Source organism: Chaetomium globosum, genomic scaffold (genome assembly GCF_000143365.1).
Source record: "Chaetomium globosum CBS 148.51 scaffold_6 genomic scaffold, whole genome shotgun sequence".
NCBI classification, from domain to species: domain Eukaryota; kingdom Fungi; phylum Ascomycota; class Sordariomycetes; order Sordariales; family Chaetomiaceae; genus Chaetomium; species Chaetomium globosum.
Window position 1 is genome coordinate 2,793 of NT_165981.1, and position 23,019 is coordinate 25,811.

The 23,019-nt window shown below is 54.4% G+C and overlaps 9 protein-coding genes across 9 annotated transcripts in view; 6 read left to right on the forward strand and 3 right to left on the reverse strand.

Moving 5' to 3' along the window:
• The window catches only part of CHGG_08335 (uncharacterized protein), a gene marked incomplete at both ends in the record, with an annotated part of 3,159 nt that extends 772 nt beyond the window's left edge, over positions 1 to 2,387 (forward strand). Inside the window, 2 exons of the mRNA XM_001226261.1 lie at positions 62 to 1,431; positions 1,581 to 2,387. Of these exons, the coding sequence (XP_001226262.1) occupies positions 62 to 1,431; positions 1,581 to 2,387 (2,177 nt within the window). The remainder of the gene's footprint in view (positions 1 to 61; positions 1,432 to 1,580) is intronic.
• Positions 2,388 to 3,240: 853 nt separating this feature from the next.
• On the forward strand, positions 3,241 to 3,951 carry CHGG_08336 (uncharacterized protein; the record flags this gene model as incomplete). Its single annotated transcript, XM_001226262.1, has 3 exons — positions 3,241 to 3,479; positions 3,531 to 3,695; positions 3,924 to 3,951. 3 exons carry the CDS (start codon positions 3,241 to 3,243, stop codon positions 3,949 to 3,951), a joined length of 432 nt encoding a protein of 143 aa, XP_001226263.1.
• A 1,384-nt stretch (positions 3,952 to 5,335) lies between these two features.
• On the reverse strand, positions 5,336 to 9,144 carry CHGG_08337 (uncharacterized protein; the record flags this gene model as incomplete). Its single annotated transcript, XM_001226263.1, has 7 exons — positions 5,336 to 6,115; positions 6,173 to 6,657; positions 6,722 to 6,757; positions 6,820 to 7,016; positions 7,222 to 7,302; positions 7,452 to 8,859; positions 9,003 to 9,144. The coding sequence occupies 7 exons, from the start codon at positions 9,142 to 9,144 to the stop codon at positions 5,336 to 5,338; spliced, it is 3,129 nt and encodes a 1,042-aa protein (XP_001226264.1).
• A 1,541-nt stretch (positions 9,145 to 10,685) lies between these two features.
• On the forward strand, positions 10,686 to 12,249 carry CHGG_08338 (uncharacterized protein; the record flags this gene model as incomplete). Its single annotated transcript, XM_001226264.1, has 3 exons — positions 10,686 to 10,826; positions 10,886 to 11,664; positions 11,718 to 12,249. The coding sequence occupies 3 exons, from the start codon at positions 10,686 to 10,688 to the stop codon at positions 12,247 to 12,249; spliced, it is 1,452 nt and encodes a 483-aa protein (XP_001226265.1).
• A 193-nt stretch (positions 12,250 to 12,442) lies between these two features.
• CHGG_08339 (uncharacterized protein) lies at positions 12,443 to 14,154 on the reverse strand (the record flags this gene model as incomplete). Its single annotated transcript, XM_001226265.1, has 4 exons — positions 12,443 to 12,660; positions 12,723 to 13,411; positions 13,702 to 13,790; positions 13,888 to 14,154. 4 exons carry the CDS (start codon positions 14,152 to 14,154, stop codon positions 12,443 to 12,445), a joined length of 1,263 nt encoding a protein of 420 aa, XP_001226266.1.
• Positions 14,155 to 15,043: 889 nt separating this feature from the next.
• On the forward strand, positions 15,044 to 15,514 carry CHGG_08340 (uncharacterized protein; the record flags this gene model as incomplete). The annotated part of the gene is made up of 1 exon (XM_001226266.1): positions 15,044 to 15,514. The coding sequence occupies one exon, from the start codon at positions 15,044 to 15,046 to the stop codon at positions 15,512 to 15,514; it is 471 nt and encodes a 156-aa protein (XP_001226267.1).
• A 783-nt stretch (positions 15,515 to 16,297) lies between these two features.
• Positions 16,298 to 17,050, forward strand: CHGG_08341 (uncharacterized protein; the record flags this gene model as incomplete). The annotated part of the gene is made up of 1 exon (XM_001226267.1): positions 16,298 to 17,050. The coding sequence occupies one exon, from the start codon at positions 16,298 to 16,300 to the stop codon at positions 17,048 to 17,050; it is 753 nt and encodes a 250-aa protein (XP_001226268.1).
• Positions 17,051 to 18,641: 1,591 nt separating this feature from the next.
• On the reverse strand, positions 18,642 to 20,658 carry CHGG_08342 (uncharacterized protein; the record flags this gene model as incomplete). Its single annotated transcript, XM_001226268.1, has 7 exons — positions 18,642 to 18,766; positions 18,831 to 19,061; positions 19,121 to 19,443; positions 19,539 to 19,808; positions 19,882 to 20,143; positions 20,200 to 20,379; positions 20,451 to 20,658. 7 exons carry the CDS (start codon positions 20,656 to 20,658, stop codon positions 18,642 to 18,644), a joined length of 1,599 nt encoding a protein of 532 aa, XP_001226269.1.
• A 1,386-nt stretch (positions 20,659 to 22,044) lies between these two features.
• Positions 22,045 to 22,304, forward strand: CHGG_08343 (uncharacterized protein; the record flags this gene model as incomplete). Its single annotated transcript, XM_001226269.1, has 2 exons — positions 22,045 to 22,141; positions 22,198 to 22,304. The coding sequence occupies 2 exons, from the start codon at positions 22,045 to 22,047 to the stop codon at positions 22,302 to 22,304; spliced, it is 204 nt and encodes a 67-aa protein (XP_001226270.1).
• Between the last annotated feature and the right edge of the window lie 715 nt (positions 22,305 to 23,019).

A 23,019-nucleotide genomic window follows, 5' to 3' on the forward strand; every position in this document is an offset into this window, starting at 1 on the left:
AGACAGCTCTGGCCAGTGGTCAAAGACAGGGTGCTCCATTTATTCCGGACGTCACTTCGAGACGGCGACATCCCCAGCCAGTGGAGGAATGCCAAGATCATCCCATTGAAGAAGCCAGGGAAGAGCGAATACACTCTAGCCAAGTCCTGGAGACCCATCTCGCTGCTCTCCACGCTGGGTAAGATACTGGAGGCAGTCATTGCGGAGCGTTTATCCCATGCTGTGGAGACCTGCGGCCTTCTACCCGCCAACCACTTCGGAGCCAGGAAGAGACGCTCGACCGAACAGGCTCTCCTTCTGCTTCAGGAACACATCTACAAAGCATGGAGAGCTAGGAAAGTGCTCAGTCTGATCAGCTTCGATGTCAAGGGCGCATACAATGGGGTCTTCAAAGACAGGCTTCTCCAGAGGCTCAAGGCAAGAGGGATACCTGAATCCCTGGTCAAGTGGATCGACGCCTTCTGCTCCAAGCGCACAGCGACCATTGCCGTAAACGGGTTCACATCTGGACGGCAAGAGCTGCCCCAAGCGGGTCTTCCGCAAGGATCGCCGCTGTCTCCAGTGTTGTTCCTCTTCTTCAACGCCGACCTAGTGCAGCACAAGATCGACGCGAACGGAGGCGCAATTGCCTTCGTGGACGACTACACTGCCTGGGTAACGGGCCCGTCAGCGGAGTCGAACCGCACTGGAATCCAAGGCTTGGATTCCAAGCTATCATCGACAAAGCCCTTGACTGGGAGAAACGGAGCGGTGCGCAGTTTGAAGGCGAAAAGACAGCCATCATACACTTCACGAGGAACATGGAGCGATTTTCAGAACAACCGTTCTCGGTCAAAGGGCGAAGTGGTCAAACCGAAGGAAAGTGCGAAAATCCTAGGTGTCGTGATGGATCGCGAACTCCGCTACAAGCAGCACATTGCTAGGACGGCAGCTAAGGGCCTCGCAGCCGCTCTGGCCCTGAAGAGACTGAAGATGCTTTCCCCGCGGACAGCGAGACAGCTATTTGTTGCGACAGTAGCCCCGGTCATGGACTACGCTGCCAATGTCTGGATGCATGCGTGCGGGGAAAAGGCACTGAGCTGGCTGAACAGGGCGCAGAAGATCGGGGCCCTGGCCATCACGGGAGCCTTTCGAACCGCGGCAACAGCCGTGGTGGAAGCTGAAGCGAGCATCTACCCCGTACGAGAACGACACGCCCAGGCGGCAGCCAGTCTGTGGATCAACATCCACACGCTACCCGGAACGCATCCCCTTGCCATGAAGAAAGTCCGGACCACCGTACGATTCGTATCTCCGCTGCAGAAAATTGCCCGCGTGGCCGAAGGAGTACGAGTCGACCGGATGGAGACAATCCAGGAATACGCCGTCCCGCCCTGGGTACCTCGCCTACGACCGACGCTCGAAGCCGATCGAGGGAAGGCGGCCGAGATGGTCAACAAAATTTCGGGAATCGTGATCGCAACCAGCTCATCCGTAAAGAAGGGCATTGTTGGGCATGGGCGGCCTTGCACGGGATACTCTCTTCAACAGAACTAGCGAGACTGTGACAAACTATGCTGTTGTTCTTGGGACAAGAGCAGAACCCATATACAGCAGAGCTAGCAGCCATCGCAATGGCCCTGGAGAAGTTACCGGCTAGCATCTGCCACAGGCACATCACCGTGATCACTAGGAACCAGTCAGCGCTGGCAGCAGTTGGACAGCCGCGGCAGCAATCCGGCCAAAGCATCATACGGCAAATCTACGACTTGGCCAGGCTGCACCGACAAAGAGGGAACTCGGTCAACTTTCTGTGGATACCAGCGGAGATTGACTTCGCGCTGGGGTCAGATGCCAAGGCAGCAGCCCAGAGAGCGTCGAAGCAAGGACGCACACCCGACTCCCAAATACCCCAGGCCAAGTCTACCGCGATGAGGCTGGCAATGGAAAGACAACGGGCGACAAGAGTTCTACCTGTAAGCGTGGGCAAGTTCTCAAAGGCCATGGACGCAGCACTACCAGGCAAGCACACGCGCCATCTCTATGACAAGCTGAAGCGAAGGGAGGCCTGCGTATTGGCGCAGCTCCGAACCGGAATGGCGAGACTGAACGGTTTTTTGAGCAGGATTGGGGCGGTCGAGTCAGACCTTTGTGCCTGTGGACAAGCGAGGGAATCAGTGGAACACTTTCTTTTCCGATGCGTGAGATGGACAGCTCTGAGGGAAGACATGCTGCAATGCACAGTGGCAAGACGAGGAAGCCTCTCGTTCTATCTGGGAGGGAAAGCGCCATCAGATACAAGGCATTGGTCACCAGATATGAAGGCAGTCCGGGCGACGATCAAATACGCAATGGCAACAGGAAGGCTGGAGCTGAATGAGGAGGAGAGTCTAGACCAGTCACAGTAGAAGAAGCCGACACTCAACACCACGAGCCTCAACCACGAGCCTTAACCAGCAGGTCCCGCTTTAGCTGCTGAAGATAGGACGCTGAACACTTGGAGAAAGTAGCCTCCAAGTTGATCTGCTAACAACAACCAAGGCAAGAGGTAAATGGTGCAGCGAGAAAGAGGGAAGAAGTAGGGGGCTTGTACGAGTTAAAGGCAAACCGATTTGATCCGAATGTAGTTAGCGTGCTAAGGCCCTATAGGCCCAGTGCCTCCGGGCGAAATAAATTCCATCCATCCATCCAGCTAATATTAAAGCGGTGATACACCTCAAAACCACACACACCACCAACGCTGGTCACGTGCCACGCTCGTTGTGATGTCAATGCAGCATGAGAGGAGATGACTCAGGAAACAACCTTCAATGCCACGGATCCTACGATCGTGTTGTCGATACGCCTTCGCGCGTGGCCCTCTGGCCAGTGGGTCGCGGTCACAGTGACCGCGAAAGGAGTCACTTCTGCAAGTGTAGAAAAAGAATAGAATTGCCTGTCTGCCCCCTAACTCCTGAGAGGGCCGAAGCCTCTGATTAAATACAAGGACGCCCCCGAAGGGGGCGGAAGAACGTAACGAAAAAGCGGAAAATCAAAATTCCTGGTCCCCTGGTCTTCTGGTCACCTGACACGGAGGTCCGCGCCCCAGTTCAATATTTCCGCTAGTTTCTCATCTATCGATGCCCTTCTCCAAGACCGGAGCAATAAATGAATTTTTAGCACCACACTTCACTCATAGTGAATCCGGAACCTTGGCCCAGTGACCCCAATGTCCCAGCGAATTTCCACCGCATCACCCACACCAACATATTGAAAACCAAGATGCTGTCCAGCCGGGCAATCTATCACCGGGTAACCATGGTAGGACTGCGTCCAAGTGGCATTCGCCTGCAACGGGGCGGCGATGCGACCGACGTGGACGTCCCTGCCTTTGAGTTGTGCTGCAAGGTCCGAGAGAACCGTGGGGGGGTCGGTGTAGGTAAAGAGGTCGAGGGTCTGAGTCCCTGTGGAGTGGTCCCGATCGCCCCAAAGCTCAAAGATAAGCTCGCATTTCTTTCCCTGTGAGTCCGTAGGGAAGTCGAAAGTCACAATAGCGGTTGTTTCCTCTGCAGGAACGCCGTTTTTGACGACGAGCAGCTGATCTTGTGGGTCCTGGACGATGTTGCCAGTCTGGACCCAGCTGCGGTAGGTTCCGGACGGATAGAGGATGTCGCCGATCTGAAATTGACGTTCGAGGATAGCGGGGGCTGCGGCGACCAGCGACGCTGCCATAACAGGTACAATGAGCTGAAGGAACTGCATTTTTCTTTTATTTTATTTTTTAAGGAGAAAGCGGGTACACAACGGAGTGTTCAGTGATGATCGGCTCGAAAGTGAAAGAATAACGGCAGGTAGGAGGTGGTGTTCAAATTGAGCTCAGGATCGCAGAAATAGGTGTCACCTCTCGCCCTTATATAACAACTCAATCTCATACAACGCGTCATTCCCTACTCTTGCGTGCCCAGGACCGGACACGAGGAGACCTCGTATTGAAAGACGGTGAAGGATGTACGGGGCTCAGCTACAGCGTGCCAATGACCTCTTAACGGAACGGCTTCTTGCTTGGCAGGCGCCATTGGCGGGACGCCTGGTCGCCTCGCTCAATCGAGGAGAATGATGTGCTGATCTTCTTGTGCTGACGGACGGCGGACCAATTCTCTTCCGGTCGAGCAACTCGAGACCTAAATTTAGGCAGTGTGAATCAGCTTATGACCCCCTCTCCAAACACGAGTTCCGGCGCTAGTGACGTACATTCTAAGATGCTATCAGCTGAGATGGAACTCGGAGGTCGGAAGGGAACTTAAAAGCCGAGATCTAGCGCAAAGAGAAAAAGGAAAACCAAATGAGCAGTGTATACACATAAACACGGCGCCCAGGGAGGCATGGAAAAGATCTTTTTATGCCGACTTTGGCAAATCTGACACCTTGACATATTTTACATCGTCAAGCTCTCCTTTCGAAGAATCATGAACTAAAACATAGCCAGCATTCGGGTTCAGTCTAGCAGCCCTAACAGCCACTAAGGCGAAGCAAGCAGCGAATACCCCATATATGGTGGTGATAGTGTACCTCCTAGTATTAGAAAGCGTTAAAACTCAGCACAATGAGCGTATAAAACCGGGCTTAGGGCTCTAACCGTCGCAATGGAGCGCTCTCTGGGTAATGCTCTTGGCCGCCAGGTCCACCCATGTTGTCTGGGCTCTTACCTGGCAGGGTTGAGACATTGTATGCTTGAGGGATCATACCGCGGTGGGATGGCAGAATCCTTGGGGAGACGATGGTTGTCCTACCTATATTTGGAAGGAGCTGGCATCGACGTTGAACTTGTACCATTCGGTGAAGCGACATGGTCGGCGGAGATATTGGCATATGTGTAGCGCTTAGATACCCTAAAGCTCGAAGAGATGAGAAACTATTCATTGAATAGAATAAAATGGATCAGACCCAGCTTTTCCATATACACCTCCTGCGAACTTTCCGATGACATCAGATCACTCCGAGTGATTGCGTCAAAGAGAGGTGGGAACGGGGAGACGGGGCGTTAGCCGAACGAAACCTTGACCTGTATCTCGATCTGCTAAAATGGGCCGAGCTTGATTACCGCCACCTAATACGGCTTTTAAGCACCTTTACTAGTCCCTAAGCGACAACCCGTCCAACGTGTCATGACACTTAAATTGCTGGGTGTAGCAAGAGCAGCTCAGTGTAAAAAGCATCATTAAGATCTCATCCTCGCCGACATAACCCAGATCACTATATTATATCCTTCAATGTTGTTACAATAGTTGCCTCGCAAGTAATTGGTAGCCAAAAGCAGTCCAACGGGAATACCAAGGTGCGACATTAGGTGCTAAAGAGTCCGTCCCAGAACTAGCCCTTATATACAACCGCCATTTTTCATCGCAGGTAAAAACCTTGCCTTTACCCCCGTCATCATCGCCATAAAGTAACACGGCATCTCGCTCTCCTCTGGTAACGTGGTAATCTTCAAGTCAAACTCCTTTATCAATGTAGAGACCACCTTGTGCATAACCAACTCCGCAATATGCCTCCCCGGGCACGTTCGTATCCCGCCTCCCCACGTTAGATTCGTCCTTTCCATTGCGCGGACAATGCGAGGATTGTCATCTTGCAACCACCGATCTGGCCGATACTCGCCGGCGTCGTCACCGAAAAGATCGACGTTCAGGTGTAACGCGACGGGGTTGCATCCGACAGTAGTGCCGGCCGGGTAGAAGCGGCCATCAAGAACCAAACCAGTTGCTGGAACCCGGCGGGAAAGTGACATTCCAATGACGGGATATAACCGCTGGGCTTCCTTGATACTTGCCTGCGTATATGGCAACTGAGTGCTAGCGTTGCCATGAGCCGGTGAGCCGGCCGTCTTGCGAACTTCCTGCACTACTTTGCGCAAAACTTCGGTGTGAGTTCCAATCATGGCCATTGCGGCGGTAAGCGCTGAGCACATTGTTTCATGGCCAGCACCAAAATTCGTTACAGCAAGACGGCGCAGGTAATTCTCCCTAAAGTCGGGGCGTTCCTGGTGAAGGCGGATGAGGTCCCCTAGCAAATCGTTGCCCAACAGTTTTCCCACACCTTTATGGTCAGGGTCACGAAGGGCATTGGCAATGCGCTTCGATGTTTTCTGGTACACAGGCTACAACTGACGTTAGGGAGAAGTAGGAACTCGGCATCCAAAAGAAATTTCACTTACTGTGAAAAAAGGTTTGAAGTTCTTGGGCGTTTTGAACGTCACTCCCCAAAGATTGGAGAAAACTCGGCTTAGGGTCTTGGATAAAAATGACATCTTCGTGACGGTCGGAAACAGCCCGAAGACGCTTTTCCGTCTCCAGCCAAGGTAACTCTGGGTACTTGTATCACCGTCCGACCTATTTTTCAGATACTTAGGTGACCAGGAGAGGACCACGGCTCCAAGGCACTCGACCGCGATGATGTGCATCCACTCTTTAAGGTCTACCTCGGCACCGTCGAGGGCGTTTAGCTCGGAAACTACGGTTTTCGTAACTTCCTCGACAGCCGAATCAAATTTCTTCAGGTTGGATGCCGAATATAAAGGCCCGCTGAGCCGTCTCTGCAATTTGTACCGCTTGATATCAAACTCGGACAGGAAGTCAAGTGTGTCCGGGAAGTGTGCGTTGAGCTTCCAGTCGAGGCGGGGCTTGTTCAAGGCCGTGGCCACTACCAAAACCTCAGAGACGGTGACCTTATCCAAAGGAGGAAGGGGCGGTTGGTTGGCACTAACAGTAGAAGTTGGATTTCTCGTAGCTGCTCCTAGCACCTGAGCAATGTTAGCCTGCGGAGACAGCAAACTGAGGGGGCGACGACAAGGAAGCCGCATACTGTAGATACGCTTGAACGCCTCTCCACAGTTAAACCACACCTCATTGGGCCCCACACGAACCACGGGGCCGTAGTTCTTGTGAAGAGTTTTCCCCAACTCGCGGGCCCGGCCGTCGCGAACATAACAGGCCTGCCAAATGTTGGAGATGGCGGCGGCTCTAGGACCAGGGACCTGAGCTAGCGGATGAAGGGTGAGCCTGTAAATGGCGACGGTGAGCAGGGAGAGGAGGCCAAGCGAAAAGAAGAAGGCCAGCATCTGGACTGCCAAGCTCAGCAGGGTGAAGAGATCCATCGCCAAATCCTCAAATGCCCGCGTCAAAATCTGGCAACCATCAGATATGTCCCTGCGACGGCAGTTGCGTCGCAATGAATCCAAATGTCTTCCTTGGCCGACGGACGTACAAGTTATTAGAGAAGTGTATGTCGGACCACTGGAGCCGAGCCACGGGATAGTCGAAGCAGGTTTGGAGACGGCTTGGTGGCCTGATGGTTTGGAGTGGTCAAATATCCACGAAGTTAATTTCATTGCGATCCCACTGGCAGAGCACAGAAAGCTTCAGGGTTAGGGCTTAGCTAGCTAAGTTTTCGCATGCACAATTCATCGACTGTGCACAACTCTGGCACAAACTCACTGCGGCGGCCCAACACTCAAGACGTCCAAACCGCCCTGCAGTTGGGCCTTGCTGGGCATCTTGTGGAGTGACATGAGCTGTGCACACTGGGCCATCGCCGGATCCATGCCCATACTTGCCATTGCCACCACCGTATCCCCCTTTGCATAGTACGCCACCCACTTCCCTTGTTCTGGGTCACCCTGAATAACCACATCGTCCCAGCCACTAGCCATCGTGTTCCCGCAGTACCGCAACTGGGACCCAAGGGCACTCCAGAACACCGGCGTGTAAAACTCTGGTGTGCGGCTTGGTTGAAGAATGTGGCTTGCAGCAGCCCGGCCTGCGTTTTGAGCTACGTTCCAGTGCTCAATGCGCACGGGTTTGCCCTCCCCTCCCGGGCCGCGGTAAGGGTGTGTCGCGATATCGCCAATCGCATACACGTCCTCGAGATTAGCCACCGAAAAGGAGTCATCCACTTTCAAGCTCCCGTCTTTCTCGAGCTGGACCGCGTCGTTGCCCTTGAGGTATTCCGTCGCGGGCGCAACACCGACACCCAAGATGACGAGGTCTGCCTCAAGTGTCGTGCCGTCCTTCAGATGAACCGAACCAACGTTTGAGGGGTTGGACGTCGATGGCTCGGCTTTCTCGACACCCGCTGACATGTAAAACTTGACGCCCTTACTCTCGACACCTTTCCTGATGATATTGCCTACCCTGTCGCCGAGGACACGTTCGAGCGGCGCCTTCTCCATACCCACGACCGTCACGTCATTCCCGTTGGACGTGGCCACGGCGATCTCCATGCCAATGAAGGACGACCCAATAACAACAATCTTTTTGCCTTTGTCCCCGATCGCGCCAACGATCTTCTTGGCGTCGTGGACGTTTCGCAGCGTGAAGATGTTGCCCAGGTCCTTGAACCCTTGCAGCGGCAGCTGCCTGGGCGTCCCACCAGTGGAGAGGACGAGTTTATTGTAAGCAAATTCCGCTCCAGATTTGGTCCTAACAGTCTTGGTTGCAAAGTCGACGCCGGTGACCTCGTCGTGGACGATGTCTACGTTGCGGCTCTTGTACCAACCGTCGTCCCTCCATTGTAGCTTTGCGAGATCCGTCATCAAGGCCTTGCTGAGCTTCGGTCTGTCGATGGGCAGGTAGCCCTCGTTCGAAATAAGTGTGATACCTCCTTGGTAGCCACCTCCGCGCAGGCCTTCAATGGTGCCCAGCGCCCCCGACCCCCCTCCCACAACTACAGTTTTGTCGCCGCCCGCAGCACTGCCCTTGAAACTAGGGGTGCGGTGCCCTCGCTTGATCGTCTCGGCGTCTCCGGTTATGTAAACGGAACCATCGCGCTCGACGGTTTTGAAGACGGGGAGAGCATTCAGAGCGGGGGCATCTTCAACATCGCCGGTCTTTGCGTTGAAACAAGCTGTGAAAAGGATCCTCAGGTCAGCAAACTGAAAGCCCGACAAGAACAAGAAATCAAATATCATGTACCTCCATGCCACGGGCAGGTCAGCTTCCCGTTTGTCCCTAGTACGCCCTTAACCAGAGGAGCCCCGTAATGGGTACACTTGGGCCCGACCGCTTGCATCGTCCCGCCGGCGTTGAGAAGCAGCACCTTGGCCTCGAGGCCTTCAACTTCCACCTCCTGCTTCTCGCCGGGCTGCAGGGCGAGTGAGGTAACCCCCTTCAACTTATATTCCTGTGACATTCTTGGCGATGACGTCGTAAGGAAGCGCCGGGTCCCTGTTTTCGATACAAGCCGTCGGGTCGGGACAATAAAGAAGCAAGTGTTTCGAACCGTGGATAGGACGAAGCTCATGAAGGCAAGGAAGAGGGGTGATGGGGTAATCGCGGGGCAGAATCAGGCGTCCCTGAGAGGAGAGGGGACACCGTTGTGCCGTGCAGGAGTGCGGCGTCTCCAAGCACGAAAAGCCGCAGCCCATTTGACGCACGGGGCTGCGGGAGGATCCAGAATTCGCGAAAGCGAAGGCAAGCAAAGGTAATTACAAAGCTTTTAACTGGCCAGGGCAATGAATCCGACCTTGCCATGAACGACACGGGAAACATCGTCGTCATCGTGGAGTAACAAGTGCTTCGATTGGTCCGCTGCTTGTCCCCGCATCCGCCCCCACGGAAGGTTGTCTGCCAAGGGCGGCAGGTGGCATTCGAGTGTCTCCCTCGCAGCGACTTGACGGCGTCCCGGCGTCCTGCAGAAGCAGGACTCGGCAAGCTCAACCGCCGAGTGCAGTTCGGATTGTTCGCCATCTGTTCATCCTTCCATCCATTCGACAGTGCACATCAAGAGGGCCAACCAAGCTGGCGCGAGAAAGTTTCACCGCTTCTCAATCTCAACGCTCGTTCGCCCCTTGATGGCCCAAGAATCGGGGCTTGTGTATCCAAAACACAGCAGCTGTCCTAAGTAGGTAGGTACCTCTCTTCCAGCGGTGCCCTTCTTTCTATTCGTACCTGAGTTCTTGGAGCCCGCTTCCAGTGGCGTCAACCTACGTAAGTTAGCTGCCAACAAAATACTGTGTAGACATAAGCTCCTACACTCGGCGAGGCGCATTGCCATGCATGGTAATTAATCTTCGCGTTGCGCAGCACGCTGGTCGAGGCCAGATGTCACCTCCCTTGTATGACGGTGACTTGCATTGTCGTCGGCCAACCCCCGGTGAACTTGTCTTATCACCAAAGATCAGCAGCAGCAACGAGGCGCTGCGACTTGCCTGCATTTTTGTTTTGCTAGCTGCCAGTTCTGGTACTATGTTATATTACCTTCCGCTTCAGTCCGTCACGTCAGGCCGCCCCGTGATGTCGTAAACTGGCCGTTGGCAGGCAGCAAACCTCAGTCTTCCACTCAATGCCGCGTGCACGGCGGAGACTTTAATCAGGATAAGCGGTCACACAAGCATATACAGTTAATATCAAATTGAAACACCGTCCCCCCTCCCCCTCCCGAGGAGCCTCATGCTTGGCCAACCGGAGACACGGCATATTGCGCTGGGGTTGGTTTTATACCTGCCGCTTTCGGCGTTTAAGCCCAAATGCCGACATCTTCTACAGTTCCGGCCCATCTATGAGGGCCCCTTCTTCTTTTTAAAGCCGCAGCAAGTCGATGGGCCGCTGATCTCCCGCCCCGCCGTTTTGCAATCAACGACGTTGTCCAGATCTCTTGGGACATAATCCGGTAGGGACCTCGACACTGTCAGAAACTTGTGGGCCGGCATTCACAACCCTCTTCCAGTCACTATGGCACCTTTGCATATTGGCACCCTCGTGACGGGATTGGTGGCCCTGTCATCAGCGAAGGAGCTCGTGGTGGACATGAAGCTCAAAACAGAATTGTACGACCCCGGTCTTGTTCATGGACGAATCATGGCAACAAAAGAGGTGAGTTTTAGGTGAGGGAGTAAACGATCCCTTTCCGACAATAACTAACTGCGGCGTAGCGACAATGGGGAGAAATGGCGAGGCAAGCTGTTTTCGATTCGACACAATACGCAACGTTTAGCGAAGAAACGGACCGTATCGCTTGCGTGGATGGCACGGCAGCGCTGGTTCCGGGCGATCCCAACAACACTTTCCGATGCCAGGGTCTCGACCTCCTCGATTTCAAAACACATGCCCAACTCGGCAGTTCGTCCGGTAGAGGAGCAGGCTCTTGGGGCTGGACAAGCGCCGAAGGCCGCGAGTTTGTTGCCATTGCTCAGGAAGATGGCACCGCTTTTGCCGAGGTCAACGCCAGGGGGAAGCTCATCTACCTTGGCCGTTTACCTCAATATGATGGAGCCCCTATCTCGCTGTGGCGCGAAATCAAAGGATACAAAAGTTACATCCTCATTGGAAGTGAGGCCGAGCGCCACGGTATCCAGATCTTTGACCTGAGCAAGCTTCTCGATGTTGACTCATCTAGTCCCGTGGTTTTCAACAATCAGGAGGATCTCACAGGATTCTGGGCTGAAGGTCTCCCCCTCGGCCGCTCGCACAACGTTGTTACCAATGAAGAGTTGAATTACGGCGTGGCAACGGGCTTTCAACCTCGAGACGGGCCGCTTGGCGCGGGGCTCGTGTTCTTCGACTTGACGGACCCGTCCAATCCCCGGACCTTGGGCGGCACGGGTGCCGACGGATATGTCCATGACGCCCAGTGTATCGTATACAGGGGGCCTGATACAAAGTACGATGGGAGGGATATCTGTTACGGGTACGACGAAGACTCGTTGACAATGTAAGTGTATACCATTGAAACCTACGGACAGCAGGGTTAACGCGAAGTGGCAGTTTTGATGTCAGCGACAAGGAGAATATCAAAGTCATCTCGAACACGTCATACGAAGGTTTTGTTTACACCCATCAGGGCTGGGTTCTGGACCCCCAATGGCAGCAGTACCTGATTACCGACGATGAGTACGACGAGTTCGACAAGTCAGGCCTTGCTGCCGATGGTTATCCCATCTCATATATCTGGGACATTTCTTCTCTCGAATCACCGAAACAAACCGGCCATTACAAAGGTCTGCGGAAGGGAATCGACCACAACCAATTCGTGAAGGATGGCTTTTCTTACCAGAGTAACTATGGGCTGGGACTCAGTATCCTCGATCTGCGTTCCGTGTCTTCAGACCCAACGGGCAAAGGCATTATCGAGGTCGCCTTCTTTGACACTCACCCCGAAGATGACCATCTCCCAGGTGGTGGAAATGTGACCTTTACTGGGTCGTGGAGTCACTATCCCTTCTTCCCTAGTGGAGTCATTGTCATCAACACCATGGATCGAGGTGCATTTGTTGTGAAGCGTTCCGCACAAGATTAAGAGACAGGCTGCGGCTAACTATGATGCTGAGCCCGGGCTGTGATCCAACTCCCTAGGTACCTGCTTTCTACATGGTCGATATTCGTCGAGACTTGAAGTTTTAGAGAATCACCGTATCATGGGGAGATGAAGAGCTTGGGGCAACGTCGAATTTACTTTTCTTCGGTATCTATCCTGTCTTCTCGCTTTATGCTCACACTCCTGCCCGTCCCTGTTCTCCTTCCGGGACAGCCATCCCATGTTTCCCCCCGTACTTGGAAGGCTCAGCCGGCTGCCAACCGGCTTCGTGTAGGAAGTCTTCATCAGCTAGACGAAATACCTCGACTTTGAGCGGGCGGCAGCATTTTATCATCTCCTTCTCGCTATCAGCACCAAAACCCCATAGTGATAAATCCCCTCCGGGGCAAGTGCCTATAGTCCTTGTTAGACGGGATGTGGCCTACTAATATACGATGGTAGTTGGATAAACCTACTCAGAGCCATCAGGATATCTTGTTCTGCGAGAAACTCCAGGTGATCCCCACCCGCTGCCGGGCACGGATTCATAAAGTACCTCCCTTCCGCATCCAGTCCTGTCACCTGAAAGATGTTTATGACATCGTGGACATCGGATTCGGCTAGCCCAAAGGGCAAAATCGCACGGGTTAGGTTGGAGTGGCAATGGAAATCATACTCTCCGCCACTCAAAACCGTGTTGATATACGGATCGCAACGGGTTCCAAGGAGGTCGTGGACGCGGCCGCCGTGCTCATCCTCCCCGTACCACGCCAAGCTGTCCGAGATGATGGTTACCAAGGGCCGCATGTATGGCAGACAGGACCATAGTCTGTCGTAGGTCGACACGTGTGTCGCATGTAGCTGCCGGGTTCGCGAGGCCCAAAAACGTTCGCGAGGATTATGAGCATTCCAAATATTAAGGTCGCCCACCTGGGAGCCCTCGGGGGTGCTGATCCGGACGATGCTTCCAGCGGGCGCTTTCCAAGCGCGGCCGGAGCGGATCGGGAGAGTGAATTCCTCAAGCAATACACGCGGTGCTTGTTGTGCCGAGGAGTAGAGAGCCGTGTCGACTGTTAGAGGTGATTCCGCTGTTGGAAGATAGGCCGGAACCGGTGTCGGGATCGGTTGGCGGCTCCGAAGACGGTCAGTGGCGCTGAGATTGTGGCTCGACATATCAAGTAGAGCCGAGGGCCAGCGACGTTTGAGATCTTGATCTAGGGATTGATTGAACTAGAGGGTTACAATTTTTGTAAGTGTCTAGCCCCGCCGCCGTCTGGTGTTATTGCTTTCTTTGTTGAAGACTGAGGGGTGCCAGGCTTCATCTCTCGAGGCGACGACTGGAACAACAAACCCCGCACTTGTACTCATGGTAGGAGATTAGTGTACGCGCCTTGATTCTGGCTTCATCCTGGTCAGCTAGCCCCTGTTTCCGGGTGGATCTAAAAGAATACATACATATGGTGCATGCCCCATACGGCGACGCCGGTAGCCGCGTCCGGTTCACACGCTGATGGGCAAGTCTCGACAGTACGGGCACTTCCCGGCTACAACTTGGCTTGTTACACGCCGAGTTTGTGGTATCGTGGTTGTAAAGTACCTAACTTGCCTGTGATGCATATCTGCATGTGTGTATCGATCGACCCCCGCCGTTAACCACTTGAGGCCCGCTGCTAGCCGCTGCTGAAAGCCGGCCTTTCGGGTATTTCCCCCAATGTTCCATTTCCTGTAACCGTCGGGCGGAAGGAACCGAGCTTGTGGGACATGAATTGTGAATCCCGGGAATTGACGGAAACCACGAGCTGTGGACTTCCATGTGGGGATATCAACCCCTCCGAAGAGGTTAAACCGCCCACTTGGCTCCTCAGAACCGCCAACTGTGACTAAGTATCCAACTCCTAGCCAATCCATTGTGTCATAACCAAGTCCAACTCCACGACCGAAAACGACCGGGGTCCCGAACGTGAATCGGCCGCACCGTCTGATGCCAACGTTCCTGTATCTACCCTAGCGCAAGGATGGAAACCGAACGCAACGATGGGGACGAGACCACGAAACCTGATCCCGCTCAGGATTGGGGGGCCATCGAGGGGCTCATTGAAGAACACATTCTTGCTAAACTGGATCCCGAGTTTCTCGCCCACTTTGCTAACAACCAGCCCCCAAAGGCAGCTGTGCAGCCTCCCATCGAGCATGTCCGTGAACACCCAGAGGTGTATCAGCCACCCTGTGCTCTTGACACATCGGGATATCCAGGGGTTACCGACGCCAACTATCTGTCACGGGACGGTGCCACTATTCCCGTGCGGGTTTACAGTCCGGATGAAGCAAGACATGGTCCTGGCCCGTACCCTGTGCATCTAAACTTTCACGGTGAGTCATCCTCCTATCAACACCCGACGTTTTGCGGGTTCTCGTTAACTCGGTTGAGTAGGCGGCGGCTTCGTTCTCGGTAATCTAGATACCGAGGCCACGCTCTGTCTCACCATGAGGGGGGCGGGGGTCTCGGTGGTCGATGTCGACTATCGGTTGTGTCCAGGTGCGTAACCCAACATCCGGTAGCCTTCTCTTAGACGCACAGAAACCACTAACTAGGACAGAAACTACGTGGGGTAAATGCATACATGACGCATGGGATGCCTTGAAATGGGTGAGATGCTTCCTCCCCTGACTAGGCCTAACCTCTTCTCATCCCCAACGGTAGGTTCGAGAGTCGGCCACCGCACTCAACATTAACCCTGATTCCATCTCGATCGGCGGTATATCGGCTGGTGGACACATCTGCCTGGTACTACAACACATGGCCCGCGATGCCGGTATCCCATTGAAGCTTTGCATGGCGTCTGTGACGCCGGCAACAAGAGGACTCGCCTACACCTACTATACCGAATCGCCCTTCCCGTCTTTTCACGAGTTTTACCGAGGTCCAGTACTTCCGTGGGCCCGCATCAAGTACTTTGGTCGTTTGTGTATGCCACAAGAGGCACTTCCCGGATTGCAAAATATGTGGCCTAATTGGTGGTTCGAGCCGCTCGAAGCACCAAACTGGAGCAACCTTTCCGATACGTTTATTCGGACAGCTGAGGTTGACCCACTGCGGGACGAAGGGGAAGCATATGCCATGAAGCTCGTCGCCGGCGGAAACAAGGCCACGATCAAGAGATACCTGGGCTGCCCGCACACTTTCATGTACATCGACTCCATGAAGCGGAAGCACGAGTACGATCGGGACGCAATCATTGCTTTGCGAGCTGCACACAGTCTTGACTAGGTGACAAACCGCCATCTGGGTTGCAACGAAACGTGCGAATCAGCATCAATCATTCCCTCGCCTTGGCCCCCTGCAAGGCCGCTGTTTCTGGTTGGAGGTGTGAAGCCTCGGCCCTTGTTCTGGAAAGGGACCGACGGACAGGAGCGCCGGCCATGTCAGCAAACCGAAACGGCGGACGCCTCTCGACCACTCATTGACAGCGAGTGTCTCGTGCAAGCGATGTCAACGAAGACACTCATTTTTTCCATGAATGCAGAAATGGCATCTTTTTTTCAAAGCCTCCTTGGCCGATGATATTATTTTCGTAATACGCTACATAGACGAGTGCAAATCGCAGCTCCACGTTCGGGGTACATCCCATCGGGTCGGTACGAGGTATGTATTACCATCCAGTTTGTGGGCCCTGGCCGCCCTCACGGCTTCCACCCACTCAGCACTGGCAGGACTGCTGGGCGTCACCAAGGCGGCGGGCCCGGCTGGTTTTGACTGTTTCGATCAAAACGATACTCGTATCTAGAAACTCCTAGCAAGTTTATGGCGTCGCTGCGTATGCGCTGTCGCGCTCAAAGTCTCAAAGATACGATAACAGAAAATAAATGGCGGGTTCTGTTTCCTTCACAAGATGCATATAAAGACCGACGAGTCACACTGCTTCAATGCCTTCTGAGTTGTGCACCTCAGCAAGCAGATCCATCAGCCCCAATTTATTCCAGCCATTGAAAACGATCAAAGCAAACCCCTCAGCCCCTCATCTTCTCCAAACATCAACCCCAAGTTTTGATCATGGTCCTCCCCATCATTCTCTCCGTTCTCCTCACGGCGTGGCCCGCAGTGCGGGCTGAGCAAATCTTCAACAACAGAGGAACTCTGACCGGCTGGGGCGGGACCCAAACGGAGCATAACGGAGAAATTAAAGAGGTCACCGATGTTTTTCTCGACGAGCCGCCGGCGCTTGTCATGACCCAAACCTTTGACGAATCCTACACTGGTCGTTACCACTCCGAGGTCCGCGTCCTGAACGCTTATAAGCACGGCGACACACGGTTCTACGGGTTTGCCTTCCGGCTCCCGCCTGATTGGCAGTTTGACCCCGCGCAAAGCTACGACCTGGCGCAGTTCATCGCGCCTTTCGACAAATGTGATACGTTCATGCCCACCACAATGTTCTGGGCCGAGGGGACGAAACTGTTCACCCGCCTAAAGTCAGGGAGCGTTTGTGACCAAAAGACGAAGGAACTACCCCTCGATGTAACACTCACTGCCGGAGAATGGCACAAGGTGATGATTCAAGCCCGCTGGGAGAGCGAGGCCACGGGCTTTCTACGTTTGTGGTTTGATGACAAGAAGGTTCTGGACGAACAGAACGTTGCCACAACCGTATCCGAAGACGTTCCGTTCCAATTCCGTGTCGGTCTGTACGCGAACGGATGGCACGATGACAAGGGCATGAAGGGCACTCAGGGGTTCCGGCAAGTGTTTTACGACAAGGTTGCCATCGCAACGACGAAAGAAGAGGCGGACCCAGCTCTTTGGTGAACTCAACACATACCTACTGAGGGGAGGAGGGTTTGGAAGAGCCTGTATATAGCAGCGTCTTGTGAAGGGACGACTAGCTCAACAGCTGGACTGGCGCCGTGAGCTGTGTTCTGTTTACTTGATGGCTAAAGTCACAATTGGTAGCCAAGCTAAAATTCCAGGCGCCACTAAATTCTCGTTGTTGCCATGACTGTCGCCGTCGACCCTGTCCTGATCCCTCAACCATTACCTGGCTAGAAAGTGAAAACTTCTCAATGCTGCTTACGAAGTCGGGTATACTTCTCCTTGATCCCACTATCCCAGACGTTAGCCTCTTCAAATGGTCCAACAATCGCATCCCTAGCACAATGCCGGGGGTTGAATGATAACGAACATGTTCGGCGATGCAACCTGCATCCCACCGGAACCGGTCGACAACCTCTCCGAAACCACCAGATCTATAATTGACCCAAGACATGTTGTCCTCGATGGTAGAGCGGATATAGGTATGTGGAGACTGATCCCAGAAAGGACTCAGAATATCCCACGCGGACTGTGACCCGTTTTGTGCCGCAGGGTTGTGGTTCTAGCGCCAACGAGTCAGACTTTTGAACACAGAAAGCCGCGCGTAGACGTACGATGTAGTTCTCAGCAATGTATTCGAATGCTTTTGCCAGGTTCTTGGATTTCCCAACAAAAACCTCCACAAATGCGTTAAACCGAGCCTCTGTCTCTTCCTGCGTAGGGGGCGGGTCCATCCGGACACACGGAGGGGGGGGCGGTTGCCGTTGTCTTGCGAGGAGACCAGTTTGCTCTCCGGTAACCAGGTTACTGGTCGGGATCGCGACCGCTAAAAGCGGCGCGGAGAAGAGGGTAACCAAGCAAGTCTCCAGATGCATCTCAGAAGATAGGTGAGGAATCTACTTCAGCGTGGAGGGAGACAAGCTGGAGAATTGGACGAGCGAGAACTGTTCCAGTCTCCCGAGAAACGGACCACGGTTATACTCTCAACATCACACGCGCGCGGGGAGGAGCTTGTTGCTTGGGCTTGGCCAATTTGGAGAGGTATCATCCCGTGGCATTTTCCCATACCGAGATCAAGAATGGTGGGTTGTCCATCATCCACCTTCCAGAACTCTGATCCTTGGTAATAACGGATTAGCCCGAAACATAGCGCATGATCAGCATTGGTTCCATGCAACCCAATTAATGAAGACCCACAGATTTGGGTTCGGCACGCCGCATCTCGAGACTTCGAGTCATCCTTGATGAATCGAGGCTGCTCGGAAGAAGGGGCCCCACGTGCAGAGCCCGAGGATGCAAGGAGCGTGGGCAAGCGCAAGAAAGAGGGGAATCGCTCGCGCAGGGGTAGGCGGGGAGCAAGATGCTTCGTAAAATTATACTTCAATGGCAAAGAATATAAACCCGAGACCAACCCAATGTTAACCCATAGTTTGTCCACATAATGGTATGGCCCGGGTGAACGACAACAACCCAAGGTTCTCAAAGCATCTTCTCAAAAGCAAGTCACCACTCCTATTAAGTAATGACTGGGTATTCCACCACCATTCCTAGTCTCGCGCGCCTGATATGATACAAGGGAAGAGACTACTCAAAGCACATTCTCCTTGGTCTCGGCAGTGGCCTGCTTCTGATCGATAGGCACGTCGTCATCGTGCTGGATAACCTTCTCGACGGCGGCAACAGCCTCGTCCGCCAGACGCTTGTCCTCGAACACTGCCATGTGTTAGATACGTTGCGTGGTTTGAAGATGGGCAGGTCACAGGCGGGGGGGACATACTGAAGGCAAGTTCTTCCAAAGTGCGGCCGTGGGTCTCGGGGAAGAAGAAGTAGACGAAAACGACTTCATAAGCGAGCCAGCAGCAGTACGAGATGAGGTACCTCCAGCCGACGTCCTTGAGACCAATCGGGTTGACGAAGGTGGTGAAGAAGGAAGCCAGGCGACCGAAGAGCTGGAAGACGGCAATACCGCTCGAGCGTTCGGCGTAAGGCCAAACTTCAACCATGTAGGCTGCGGGATGGTTAGCGTTTCGAATCTCAAACGGGCCGAAGTTAGTATGGGGATCTTACTGTAGGTGAGCGCGTTGTAACCCATGTTGTAGCAAGGAGAGTAGGCATAGATGAAGAACAACACGGCGATGTTGGCCGCTTGGTTCGGGTGGCCAGACTGCTCGGCGGTCTGGGCACGTTCCATAGAGATGGTCCACGCAATGTAGCAGAGCAACAGACTGATGGTGCAGGCGAGGTACATGACACGGCGGCGGATCTTGACGACGAGCAGCGAAACGACAACGCCGCAGAACAAACTCCAGCACGCAATGGAAACGTTGATCTTTTGAATGTACTGCGAGTCCTGGAACCCAATGAGTTTGAGGAGATCTCCGAGGTAGTACCTAAACGGGGGGGCTCGTGTCAGTCCTTCGAGTTCCTGGCCAAAAGCCCATTGCACGATGGAACTTGCAACGAAAGGCAGTTTGTAACCACTTACGAGATCAGAGTGTTGCCAGACCACTGGGTGAAGAGACCCAGCATGGTGGTGATTAGAAGACGGCGGCGCATGCCGGCGGTCTTGAAAAGATCCAACCAGGACTTCTTGGACGCCTCAACCTCCAGCCGGATGACAGTTTGCATTTGGGCAAACTCGGCGGCAACGAACTCAGCCCCACGGTCGGTTTCGCCGTGGTACTTGGCGAGAATGGCCTGTGCCTCGGAAGCACGGTCCTTCGTGATAAGCCATCGGGGACTCTCGGGCAAAAAGCTGTTCGGTGGACCCAACGGTCAGCATTTGATCAGGGCATCAACGTACGGTAAGGGTCAGGGGCAAGACGCACAAGACGAAGGTGAGCTGTAGCAAGGAGGGGCAGATTTGCAGCAGAGAGGGGATTCTCCAAGCCCACTGCGTCTGAATGCTGTTGGTGCCGAAGCAGATGGCAGCAGCGATGATCTGTCCGACGAAGTAGGAGACGTTGAAAAGCGAGGTCAGGACCGGGCGTTCCTTGGGGTAGGCAAGCTCGCCGATGAGCGAGGAGCCAGAAACGATGCAGGTCGGGATTCCGAAACCGAGAATCATACGAGCGACGATGTACATGCCAACTGTCACGGGCGAGGTCAGCTTGAAGCGGCCAGCGCAGAACACACAAGATACTAACCGTGGACCGAGAAACCCTGGATGAGAGCTCCGATGACCATGATGCAAGATCCGCCGAAGATGGACCACCGGCGGCCGAAACGGTCGTTGACCATGGGGATCAAGGGGAGCGAGAGAATGGCACCGAGCGAGTAAGCGGCCGCGATAATGCCCTTGAGGGCACCCTGCGGGTTCTCAAAGTCTGGACGCGACCCGAGTCAGCTTTGCCCGGATGAGCAAGGGGTGGCGCTGCTGCTAAAGCTAGGTACTTACATTCGACCCACGAGTCGACGATCTGAAGCGCATTGATCATCTGGGAGTCGAACCCAGAGGTGAGCTCGATACCCATGCATGTCGGGAAGAGCATCAGGTACAAGAAGAGCAAGTTCGGCTTCTTGTAGAACGGCTTCTTGTCCTCGTTGGCAAGCCGAGTGATGATGGGGTCGGACTTGCCGACTTCGGCAGCGGCTGCGATCGCCATTTTCGCTGGTCCAGACGGTCTCCCGGTATCAAAGCGAGACTGGTGGAAGAGCTGGAGGAGGAGGAGATGAGGAAGAAGAGGACGCGTCCGTCTGTCGAGAACCGCAGGAGAAGGCTGCCTTTATTCCAACCGCGCCCATGGGTCCAATATACGACGCTGCAGAGGCGATCCACGACCCCGGGAAGGGGTTTTTGGCGCTTTCCCCAATTCCCCCATTCCAAGAAAAGAACGCCTTTCTTTCCATCATCCCAACAGGGAGGGTATGCCGTTAGGTCCCGCCTGAGAGTCGGACTGCGGTTGGCTCAAGGAGGCTCTCTAGCGGGGCTGCAAGGATCGTGAGGATGCGATTCCCCGTGGAGAAGGTCGGACTGACCCCATGATTCCCCAATACCCCAACCTGTCTCCCTGTGTGGGTAGCACCCCCCTTGTGCCACCCACGCTCGCCACGGTGTACTCGCGCGGAGCAAGGGGGGGGCTCCCGTGTTTCTCTGCTCCTCTCCCACTCAGCGTGCCCCGTATCCGCTGTTGAGAGTTGTCGCTAGCGTATACCACGCCAAAAATGTCCGCAGTTACCTCGGGGCGGGAGGTGGGTAGCAATTCCGGGGTGAAAGTTCCACCTCCAGCATCCACTCCTCGTCGACGCGAGTCCACAAACAAGACAGACGGAACAAGCGAGGGAGGGTGTGACCCCGCGACCAAGGCAACCAACCACGGAGCGGCGGCCTTGATCGATTTCGGACAATGGCAGATGGTCGGGCCTGCACTGCGTGGTTGGCAGGTACCGAAGCCCAGAGCCAGCCTGGGCATCGCCTTGGCACTCGCGGGGCGGCGCCTCGAAGCTTGCTTGTCAAGCCACTGGATTGGAGGAACCTTGCAGGAATGGAACCCGTCTCCTCCGGCTAAATGCCACGCTGAACATGCCAAGCCGGTTCGTTCGCAGTCTCGTCCCGCTAGCGCAAAGCGAACAACCGCAACCTCTCACATTGGCTCATTCCTGGGCCGCTGGACGGATCTCCTCCCCCTGTCCCCATCTCATCCGCAATCTTGTCAGACGCAGCCGTGTCCTCCTCGCCATCTCTAATCGGTCCGCAAGCCATCCAACGGCTGACAGTGGCCAAGCCTGTGGCGGCCAAGAGAGATCCGACAGAGCCGCCATCAGAACCAACAGACAGGAAGAGGATCGCGAAGGGGAAAGGAGCGACGTTTTGCATGTGTCAACAGCGATGCCCATTGACCCGTCCATATTAGCGAACCCCGCAACACTCCCGCCTTACCGTCTATATATTGCATCCCACGCTTGCCTTGTCCCCATCCGGACATGCAGGATCACCCCCAATCAAGTGCTCCGGTCTGGTCGCAAGGAACTGGGGTTTGCTCTCGCTTCAAATGGAAGGTTTCGCGCCTCTTTCAATTTGTGCTCGAATTGCCAAGAGTCTGTTGGTTGAACTCACCGAGGATGTTGGTTCACAACTCCGCCTCGAGCGTGCGTTTGGCAACTTAAGCTATCTGAACTGAGGAGTCAAGACTACCTGGTGTCAGGTAGTGCCAGTGTCGAAGGACGGCAGATGGGCCAAGGCCGAGCCCTCGACATCGGGAGGAAGCCAAAAATTGCCGACGTTCCAGTTCCCCGATGCCGATTTGACTGATCTAGTCCGCCAAGGACAACGGCCCAGCTTGGCGCCATGGAGTTTCGATTTAGGCACACGGAAGACTCAGCAGGAACGCCACAGCTACGAAACAGGAACGCAAATCATGGCGGGAGCATGCAAGCCGTTTGTCCAAATCACAGAGCAGAAATCGCCGGATGCCGAAATCACAGCGCGATTCCGCCAGGCTTTCCACCTGTATGCTATGCAATGCCGAGTTCCAGGTTGTTTACCCCGGGCCACACCCCACTCAGTTGTGGTTGGGTGTTTACATGTGCCTCATGGGTTGGATGGTAACTGACTCTGATCTTGGGGTACTTTGTGTTGCCCGTTCTGTTCCAAGTCCTTTCAGGCAGATCTTCCCGATCCGAATGCATGTCTTCGAGCTTTCGGCTAGACAACATCAGTGGGTAGGTAGGTAGATTCCCAGTCGAATCAACAATCACCCCAGCACATGCTCGAGAACGATTCAAGAGAAGATGCAGCCACCTTCCTCATTGCTTGGGAAAGAAGAACGGGGAAAAAATGATGGCGATATGGCAGGTGGGCAGTTGCCGTCTAGCTGTGCCTCGAGTTGTTTGATACGCCAAGCCTCCACATTTTGGATTCAATCACTCTCAAGTGCGCTAGAGGCGCAGCGTCCAACTCTTGCAGTCTCGTCGTAATTAATTGACTCCTGCAGGGGTCCTCGTTGGTGGTGGGGTGGATTCTTCAT